The sequence below is a fragment of the Trichoplusia ni genome, chromosome 23, assembly GCF_003590095.1.
Source record: "Trichoplusia ni isolate ovarian cell line Hi5 chromosome 23, tn1, whole genome shotgun sequence".
Classification (NCBI taxonomy): Eukaryota; Metazoa; Arthropoda; class Insecta; order Lepidoptera; family Noctuidae; genus Trichoplusia; species Trichoplusia ni.
Genome location: NC_039500.1, coordinates 3,836,757 through 3,847,240, shown reverse-complemented (window position 1 = coordinate 3,847,240; position 10,484 = coordinate 3,836,757). Strand labels below are relative to the sequence as shown.

The following is a 10,484-nucleotide window of genomic DNA, read 5'->3' as shown; positions in this document are numbered from 1 at the left end:
ACCTTTACTATAACTATCATATGATGTGAAATACTAAAAAAAATCGCATGCGAGGACAGTTGAACAAAATCCGGACAAGTTGGACACCGTGTACCTCGGCCCTCTATGTCCGGTTTTATTATAGACGCCTGGCAACCCTATCTACGCGGGTACTCTGCCATGCTTCCATTAATAAAATAATATTACTAAGACGTGGCGGTAGGCTGTTTCTAAGCTCGGCTGGATATATTATGCTGAACTTCCAACAATAGACGAAAATAAGCCTTACTGCTTTGTAATACCGTTACCAGATAATCGCGCAGACACGAAAGTCGGTAAAGAGAGATTGCAAATACTAGCTGTCTTGTAAAGTATAAAGGTTCAGGTGGCGTAACACCATTTAACACCGTTTAAGTAATATTTTGTGGCTGTAGAAAAGAGATAGCGCTCTATACTGTGTATTGCGCCGTCACGCTTTCACAACTCTGATATTACTTTAAGCGCCTTCCACAATCACTGATAAGCCGCTATCCGGCAGATAAATTGAAAAATTTAACATTCTTTGTATGAAAAAATCTGTCAAGTAATTTAAAGGGAACTTATGTGGCGGTGACAGTGCGAAAAAGAAATTTCTTTCCTTCAGCTCTTTTCGGTGAACTGATATGGTCATACGCCTATCATTCAGTTTACAAAGTGTACGATAACTACAGGATACTTTGTAATAACGTCATCAACTTGCTTTCGTTTGCTTTTTGCTTTTTTAGAATGAACTTTTGAGCTCATTGAACTCGAGGTGCTCCTACAACACACTGTTAGGAACAGTGGAGTTATATGTAACAATTGAAACATTTAAAACACTTATTTTCTTAAAAATAAATACACAATATTTTCAATGTTATATATCTATATATTTCTAGATAAAACTAAATATAATATATTCTCTGGCCCCTATTTGAATTACATCAGTAGCAAAATATATAGAATATATTTATTATACTTGACAGTAGTAATATGTAGTTTTATGTCATTAAACAATGTTACTCGTCAATTTATTTATGACTACTTACAGTAGTTTGCTAAACCCTGTGTCCGTTTTAGGAGCAAACTTTTGACGAGTAATTAAATTGACCGCAAAGCGAAAAGAAAAGCGTTCCTGATTTAACTGAGTTCTGGCCGCAAATTTAAATAACTTTTAATAGAAATATCAATTCTGCTCGTCACCTTTTGTGACATTTTATTTTATGACTTGTCAAAATGTTACTCCCTTGAACGGACAGAGTATATTCTCTCCAACATCTAATACGTCATTTTGGTAAAGTAAATTAATTATTCTCTATGATTTTACGAGACAAAATGCCAGCAAAATAGCATTTGCCTGGACTATAAAATTTTAGCCCAGCATTCAAGAATAGACAATAACTCTAATTTTGTTAATAAAAATACTAGATAATAGTAGAGTTCTTTACTCCATTGCAGGTAGAAAAACCAATTATATATTTATAAAATTACATTATAATTACATGAGAATTGTATGTTATGTATGTATTCCAAGTTTCTGCAGTCAATAGCGCATCACTAGTCCGTCGGGTTCTCCTTTACCCGACTGCGTAGAAAGAGGGCTATGTTCCACGTTATCCACCTAATTATTATAAACAAGGGCTATGCGATGTGCTCATATTTATGTAGAGAGTATACCCCTACGGTACTACTAGTTTGTTAACTGTAAACATATTAACAGGGTTGTCACTTTACACAAATAATAGAAATAATTATATTAAATTTGTTGAAATATTCCGCTGTAAAACGTCATTCATTCAATAATCACCCTTTATGTCATATTAAGGGCGAGCTTGTCACTATAAAATGTAGAGACATACAGTTTGTTACGGCTAAGTAGACGAAAAAATGACTTTTTTTTATCACAAATTCCTTCCTATTAAGCCTCATTTCATGAATTAAGTGTTTCGATCAAAACTCGCACGTATCGAGCCACGAATAAGGCTGGTTTCCACAAAATCAAGCTCAAACTTACGAGATGTTTCTTCCTACCGTTAAATTTAAGTGTTTTAAGCCTTACTGCATCCTTAGAAATGAAACGGCAAAATAAAAACCCATGTCGAGCGGCCTAATACGTTTCTGTACGACCTACGACGGTACTGCTTCCGTACGCTTTCCGCTTAACAGAAAGCCATTACGCATGCGTACTAGAATATCGTGAGGTTGTCACGTCACTATCCTACAAATGCCTGATCCCTATTTGCTTTTGAATAACTAATTTGAGACCCTAATTCCTTATAGGCAACGTATTTTTTAACATGCAATTGCAAGTATCGCATGAAATTAAATAATTACCTTATTTTTTAAGTTATAGACATTTGTGTATGAATTTACAATATTCACAAACTACGGTCACCATCTTTGATGATACCATTATTGACTCCCGTCTCGATGCAGATCTTAAGGTTATAAGTGAAAGTTTAATGTTTATCTTAAATAAGTATTTATTTTAGTAATATAAATGGATAGCTAAATAAATATCGGCTTATCTGCCAACCCCAAAGTAGAAAATAATAATATGGCCTTGTAGATAGACCTAATAAATGTTTAGGATAATATACAGAATACAAAATTATTACAATTAACAAATGAGTGTATTCAAATGTTAAATATAATGTGTCTAGACGTTGAAATAATTATTTTAATTTTAGTACAAATTACTTTTTTATTTGTCTATTGAAGTGCTAGATTTGTCTAGTTCAGGCATATAATTGTTAAAGGATAACCTAATAGATACCGCATGTAGAACCCTTTGTTCGGAATCAACAGGGCTTTGGAAAACGTGAAGCGTGGGGAGTGAAGTGCAATTTGATATTGGTTCGAAATTACGACAGCAGCTCGATCTGGGTACCATATCACCTCAGTGCACATTGATATTCGTTTGGTGCGCGTAAGTTGTCTCTTATGCGGAATCTATAAGGAGGTTATCTGTCCTGAAGGGACCCCATTACTTAAGATCACAAAAAATGGTCTGAAATCGATCGATATTACACTGATGTACTATCGAGTTGTGCAAACATCACAATTGATTAATATTTTTTTTACATTACATAGTACCTAAACCAAACTGTAAGCACTGGGTATATAATAGTATAAAATATGATTTTGCACTTAACATGCGAAGGCAGCAATTTGAATGTATAAATCATTAGATGTAAGAAAAGAATTTATTAAATATTAATAAATAAGAGTGTCCATTAATATTTTAATACATGACGATGTTAGGTCTCTTGTAAAAATCGGTGTCAGCTGACGAAGATAACAGAATAGCCGACATTAGTCAAAATGACGCCTCGTTGTCGATGTTCCACTTAAGGTACTTAATCTGTACGTGCTTATTGGGCTATCGACACCGATAAAAAAAAATATATAAATGACATTACATATATTGTATCTATGAATTTCAATGAATATAAGTATTGTTAATGTATTTAAAATGGTGTGATGACTTATTATGTAAACTTGCTCCTGGCCTATTGATTCGAACGGTTGAAAATTTAAATGAACCAACAACTTATATTATTTTCCAGTATTTTTGGTAATGTAACAAAAAAATATCAATTTCTGTAATGCCGTTATGAAATAGGCAAGCAAACAAGTAAGCCATCATAATGGTTTTAAAGCGTTGTTAATTATGCGCGCATATTTTAAACTTAGGAAATAATTGAAAATTATCAAATTGAGAGAATTATTGATACTGAATGTTAACCAGCATAATGTAATGTAATAAAAATAGTTTTGTTAAGGAAGAACAATAAAACTTGAAATGTTTTACAATTTGTCTTTTATTTTATGTAAACTATATATTTATTTATTTGATACTCGTTTTGATGAATACCAATGAATATTGCACGGATACTGGTTGAGATCACCACACCAGACCCACTGCGCGTCGTGTCGCGGGTTCGATCCCCGCGTAGCACGAGCGTTTAGGCGCGGACGCACGTACGAACACGAACATAGCGAACACAAACACCAGACCCGAACATTCGGTTCGTACGTATGGACGGCATATTCGAACACGAACGCAAACATAGTTCGAGTCGAGTTCGCGAACAACAGTCGTGAACTCCTTAGTAGCCATGACGGCGCCGTTGGAAGTGGTCGATCTGGTCCCGCCCAGATCTAGGTATACGAACAGTTTTGTTGCGTAACATTTATTAAAGCTCTTCGAACACCGTCCATACAGAACACACTACAAGGATCGCCGCGAACATGGTTAACGAACAGAGTGTTCGATGTTCGATAGTGGTACGCACGTGCGAACCAAGTTGTTGCGTATCATGTAACGCAACAAATTTGTTCGTACGTGCGTACGCGGCTTTTGATCCACGAATATTTGTTATGAGTCTGGGTGTTTTTGTGCATGTGTCTTGAATGTTTTTGAAATTCTTAGCAACTCAAGGCTTTAATTCCTTAGTGCAGGATACGTTATTTTTTAAAGTAAAATACTGTTACTTATATTTCACCATCGGAAAGATCACTGCACGCAGTATCGTGAGAGCCGAATATCAAATAAGAACAGACTTTGTTCCTTTTTGTTTAGATAAAGAATAAGTTGCATCCCACTTCTTTTATGGTCTAAAATGGCGCATAAAAACAATCAATACAAGTCTGATTCCGTTAATAATAAAAAGATCTTCTCTGCAGGTAACATTAGCATACATTTTAAAGGTAAAAGTACAACTCATTTTTAAATAGCCTCCAATGTGAATGTACAGGAATGATAATTGAAACGCATCTTTAAAATATTCTGAATGCACCAGACCTATATTTAACTTACAAATTAAAGATACACACTTCAAGTCCTAAGGCTGTCAACTCAAAATGTCGTCTAATTTAAAATTAGCATAACACGAGAACTCATTGGCCAAGTTGTTCCTATGATGTGGTTTGAACTTGCACAGGTTTAAATTGAGAAGGCTTTGCACTTTATCCTTCATTATCGCTCCCGTGCATACTACTATCTTGTCTTTGGCCATTAGCTTAATCGTTTCTGAGGTCTTGGTGATGCATTCATCGGAGAGGAACGGCGGGTCTGCGACCACTAGGTCGTATGAGTCGAGAGTGTCAGGAGGCAGCTTCTCAGGGCTGTTGTAGTCGTAGAACACGAAGTCTGGCGCGTGGACCTCAAAGCGCCGGTCATACTCGAGAAGTGTTACTGAAAAAAATAAAATTTAGAGTTAAAACACCTAAATACCCACGTTTTAAATGTCAATCCATTAAAATTGTATCAAAATGGGTTTGCCATTTTTATACTTTTAAATTGAATTGTCATCGGGTTTGAAGCTATCCTGAAAATTTCAGTCTGCTAGCTTATTGGGAAGTGCCTCAAAATTGAGTTACGTAAAGAGAGAGTTGAGTAAAGCAAACATACAAACAAGAAAGTGAGTGTGTAAAAACGTGGGAAAATGATGTAAAAGGTGCACACACAGTTCATAATCAATGAATTATTCAACCAATTATATTACAGAGCACTTATTATTAATGTATCTATCTCGACAGGGGGAAATTTATTTAAAAATAGGTAAATATATCAGTTATAATGTTGGAAAGTGAATCATTCTATTAGAAGACATACCCGTAGCACGGTCGCCTATCTGTCTCTTGACGGGTACAAACAGGGTGGGACAGGAGATAAGCGCGACCCGCCCGCCGTCAGCCAGGGATGCGTCGATTACTTTCACCAGAGCCTGCACTGTCGCCTCATCATACCAGAACTGACTTAGTTGCTGAAACATCACCCTGTATAAAGAACTGTGTGGTATATATTTGTAATGCAGAAATTTACTCATTATTACTACTTTTTCTTGAGTAAGAAGGATAACCATGTAAATTACTTTTGTTCCTATAAATTATTCACTATGATCCATTAAAGTAACCAAAAAAGTTTAACAATCTTTAAGATTTTTGAAAATCGGAATCTTAGTGTCTTTGAAAACGAAGACATTAAATGAATAAACAACTTAATTTATTTCAGTGGTACATTTTATTTTTACACCTACTTTTTAGCCAAACAGATAAACTAACATTGTTTATTATTTTTTTTTGAGTCCTAACCAAGTGAACTTTTTTAGTAGTGCAGATTACTTTTTGTATAGATTATGCGTATTATCTGAGTACATACCCAGTTTTCATCAAACAGAATGTTCTCATTCAGTTTATTGTCACCTTCTAGTTTGTCTAAGATCTCCTGCCGCTTCTGCTGCTCAGCATAGAATTCCTGCAGAGCTGCAAACGTCTCTGCAGACAGACTTGGCACATCATCATCATCTTCCATTATTAGGATCTGTAAAACCGTTCTTATTGAAATTCTGTGTCTAGTGTCTTCTATAGGTATTGTAATATTATAACTATCTTTTAAATAATTAAAACTTTATACTAATCTTATCAAGATGAATGTTTGAGAGGGTTTGGGTTGGGGTGCAGATAGCTTAACCCCTACATTAACAAAGGCTACTTTTTATCCAACGGCAGTGCCAAAATAGAAGCCGCGCCAAAATTTTAGTATAATTCTAGCCTTATATTTAATTTCATAGATTTTGTCAATAAATATTGATATATGTAAAAAAATAAAGAACTATTGAAGATAACCTGGACCTATCTTACTTTATAAATCTCTTCCAATCATCCTTCCAATATAGTCATAATAGTAAGGCAACAAATGAATTGATTTTGTGAATTGAATAGTTTTCAGAACTGTGGCTCAACATCACAAGACCCTACTTCAATAATGGAAATATGGTCGTTATCATCGATGGCTGCCTACAATAGTAATATTGTATTTATAGAGATAGCTTATTGTGTAAGCCGGTGTTAGCATTAGCATGTGAATGTGACAGCTATAAATAGGTTAGTTAGTGCCAAGCGACACGACGCACAATATGTTTCGAAAAAACCCAAGATTAAAATCGTATACATTGCGCTAGTGTGAATAATAGCTTCAGAGATGGATATAATTTAACTAGTAAGTATTTAATGAAAATATTTTTACAAAAAAGAATAGGAACATACATAAGAATATATACTTTTTAGTTTTATAACCTTAAAGCTGATTTTGACGTTTCTATTAAACGTAATCGATCTGACACTGACAATAACATCCTTGAGGTTCTAAGTGAGGATCCACAGATGTAAAAATATGACTGCACAGCTAATATTAGACTCATGCTTGTTTTCAGGACAAGAACATGGAGCAAGGGAACCTAAAAGTATTACGTTTACACGAGCATCCCCAATATTTGAAACCCTGCTGTGAATTAATAAACGATGAATGGCCTCGCAGTGAGACAGCCCGAATGATGTCACTACAAGCATCGTGCAACAATCTTCCTACCAGTTTAATTCTAATTAACGATGCAAAACATTTATTGGGTCACTGTAAATTAACGGCTATCCCCAGCATACCCGAGAGTTGTTTTATAGAAACAGTAGTTATAAGTAAAGTAATGCGTGGTAGAAAATTAGGAAGTTACCTGATGAGACAAGTTGAGGAGTACTGTACAGATGTATTGAAGTTAAAAATGCTTCACTTGTCTACAAAAGGACAGGAAGCATTTTATGCTAAGTTGGGATACAAAGAGTGTCCGCCAGTATCTATTTATGGTACTGGTATTACGTATAATACACCTCAATGCGTTAGTAATAAGATTCAAAATTCAGTGCCAGAAAATAATTATACGCAAGCAGGACCGCAGCCCCCGCCGCCTCCACCGATGCCAAAACCTGATCGTTTGGCGATGAACAATACGATAACTTCGACTAAGACCTATATGTTTAAGTATTTGTAGATGTTTAATTAAAAAAAAACAGTAAGTTATGTTTTTTTTTGTTTAGTTTTAGATTTAGTTTATTAAGTCAATTGAGTGTGGCCATTAAGTAATACTACCTATTTATTACACAGTTCTTATGACATTATTATCATCATCATCATCAGCCCATACTCGTCCAATACTGGACATAGGCCTCCCCAATTGCACGCCATCGAGATCTATCTTCGGCTGCTCGCATCCAGCCCTGCAAGTCATCTTGCGCAGATCATCACTCCACCGTGCTGACATCCTATTAATAAATCGTCCCAATAATAATTAAAATACAGAGTACACTGGATAAACAAGAGCGGAGTGAGCCACAAGCAGACAAAAACCAATTAATTCGCTATGGCTAACGAACAAAATACGTCGCGCGACGAAATTCGGTTGAAAAATTGACATCATAAAGAATTTAACGTTCAGTATCTAATGGGTAAAAACGAAACGTTCATATTTACTGTGATGTAGGTATATATTAAGTACCCTCTGAACCTCGAAACCTCTATTTGATCTGTCAATTGTGTGAAAGTGTCCTTGCGGTTAATTCCTACGCTAGTAACTAACATTGTGAAGTTCTGGGAAGCTCACCTCGATTCAACCGTTACGGGAATGCGGACAATGATGGGGACGGCCAGACCCCGCTCCGCCAAGTCAATTCGAGGCTGAGCCGTTTGGGGCTGAAGCAAGTCGGTTTTTGCCTACTCCTTTTTCTTCCAGATCTCTCTATCTGTTGAGACTTCTGGCCACATGTGCCTGACTGAATAATGCCGTAGAAAAAAAAACAATCATATTATCCCTTTTGCTCAAGCCTTGGCTGGGGCACTGCCTTGCCCCTAGATTAAAGCACAATAGTCTGGGAATTCCGTCATACGATGTGTGGCAACTCTATTACGTATTTCACGCAGTAAACGTTTATGAGCGCAATCGCATTGAAGTGCATCACCTTCCTAATTGTTTATTATAGCAAGCACTTGTTTAGTATCTTATCTATTAAGTATCCAAGATCTAAGTATCAGTTTCAAGTGTTTTATATAAAATTAATAAAATGAGCATGTGAGTATTTAAGTGTTAGTCTCGCCAACTTACGTCTTAAGAAAGTACTGAATATAAGAGAAAACTTGTACAAAACAGTTGTTTAACATAAACTTATTTGTAGATCGACATAGAATGTCTAACTCTCGCTGTCGGTCGTCAGCTGCTGAGCGCAAGGTGGCTAGTGGGCGCAGCGAAGTTCACCTGCGGGATGTCTCAATCCAATATCGGGAACTGCACTACCAGGAGACCAGCTATCAAAACAATCAGAAAACAGGTAAACACATTTCTCTCAGATTTTACATATCGATAAGCGATGGTTAGCAACTATAACATCGGACAGTAACTGTGTACCATCCAGGAAAATATGTAGCATAAGTTTTTTTTTTTATAAAAAACGACTCCCGCAGTAAGGAATTTAATCCTTGTGTCGCGGAGGGTTTACAAACATACAACTCACATTCACAAAGACACCCGGACTCAGAACAAGCATTTGTGGATCACACAAACGCTTGTCTTACGCGGGGATGAAAGTTGAACCCGCGACACGTCGCTCACAGTGGGTTTGGCGTGATGACCTCAACCACTCGGCTATCCGTGCAGCTAATATATCCCATTACCATTCTTACAGCTACTTAATGTAACAGTCACCTTGATTTCAGCTAAAAGTGTTTCTAAGGCCGAAAAAGAAGTAACAAAGATGCTCAGAAGTATGAGCATGGAGGGGGCTCCAAAGAAGAAAACATCGGAGATAAAGCCGAAAGCGGTTTGTGGAAGAAAAAAATAGAACCAAGCTACGAAAACTGTTAACCTGAGGTTATACTATGTTTCTTTTCAATTGGCCAATTTATGTACAAGTTAACTGTAGAACAAATACACGTGTATGTTTTATTAAATTAATATCTGTTTCATTTTTATGCAAGTTTTTTTTTAATACCCGACGCAAAAAGACCTGCTGTTTTAAGTATGACGTGTTTGTGTCCGTCTCATAATAAATCCCTCACAGGGTAGTCGTTTGTCATAAATCTTCAATTAATTCGGGCCTCCGCTATTGCAATGTCAACTACTCAACTACATTTGTTTAGGTATTTAGAAAAGGTAAACAATTTCGATGAGTGTACGAATAGATACGATAAATTACAAAATTAATTATTTTACTGAAATAAATTTATTTACAACATACTATGGAGCAGTTATAGTTAGGCCTTTAGGGAGTGGTGATGCCTGGGACATATGGGGTACTATCTGTTTCTTTTTTTCTTCAAAAAGTGCTACTTTAACGTAAATTTAGATTTTGCTATACATTTCATTCATATTTGTCTGAAAAGACCAAGTTTAAGATTCCATATTTGTTTTACCCTTTAAACCAACATCAAAAGGGAGGAGGTTCTCGATTTGACTGTATTTTCTTTACTTTGATATATATTTTTTAATCTTTCTTCATTTAACGAGCAAAAGCTGTCGTTTGGTTTCAAAAAAAAATCAGTATGTAGTTTTTTTATTTGAAGTTGGTTTTATATTTTTGTTGTTAAAACAATACTATTAAAGTACCTTTACAATATAGGTATAGCCATTATTATGATATTTTAAACTTTGCTAAGTATT

The 10,484-nt window shown here is 35.7% G+C and overlaps 2 protein-coding genes across 7 annotated transcripts; one reads left to right on the top strand and one right to left on the bottom strand.

The window, feature by feature from the left end:
* Positions 1 to 4,778: 4,778 nt before the first annotated feature.
* On the bottom strand, positions 4,779 to 7,148 carry LOC113504911 (EEF1A lysine methyltransferase 1). Of its 3 annotated transcripts, none has more exons than XM_026887419.1 (4): positions 7,051 to 7,148; positions 6,164 to 6,325; positions 5,618 to 5,768; positions 4,779 to 5,197 (listed from the first exon to the last, which is right to left on the bottom strand). In XM_026887419.1, exons 2-4 carry the CDS (start codon positions 6,314 to 6,316, stop codon positions 4,854 to 4,856), a joined length of 648 nt encoding a protein of 215 aa, XP_026743220.1. In that variant the 5' UTR covers positions 6,317 to 6,325; positions 7,051 to 7,148; the 3' UTR covers positions 4,779 to 4,853. The 3 variants fall into 3 exon arrangements, with proteins under 3 accessions (XP_026743220.1, XP_026743219.1, XP_026743221.1); XM_026887418.1 differs by lacking the exon at positions 7,051 to 7,148 and adding an exon at positions 6,646 to 6,738; XM_026887420.1 differs by lacking the exon at positions 7,051 to 7,148 and having other exon boundaries at positions 5,618 to 5,781; positions 6,164 to 6,287.
* Positions 6,911 to 10,295, top strand: LOC113504912 (N-alpha-acetyltransferase 80). Of its 4 annotated transcripts, XR_003401590.1 has the most exons (4): positions 6,911 to 7,003; positions 7,218 to 7,847; positions 9,004 to 9,156; positions 9,542 to 9,794. XR_003401590.1 is itself a non-coding variant. In XM_026887425.1 (3 exons), exons 1-3 carry the CDS (start codon positions 8,277 to 8,279, stop codon positions 9,664 to 9,666), a joined length of 243 nt encoding a protein of 80 aa, XP_026743226.1. In that variant the 5' UTR covers positions 8,014 to 8,276; the 3' UTR covers positions 9,667 to 10,295. The 4 variants fall into 4 exon arrangements, 3 of the variants coding, with proteins under 3 accessions (XP_026743222.1, XP_026743226.1, XP_026743225.1); XM_026887425.1 differs by lacking the exons at positions 6,911 to 7,003; positions 7,218 to 7,847 and adding an exon at positions 8,014 to 8,280 and having other exon boundaries at positions 9,043 to 9,156; positions 9,542 to 10,295; XM_026887424.1 differs by lacking the exons at positions 6,911 to 7,003; positions 7,218 to 7,847 and adding an exon at positions 8,014 to 8,280 and having other exon boundaries at positions 9,542 to 10,295.
* Positions 10,296 to 10,484: the final 189 nt, after the last annotated feature.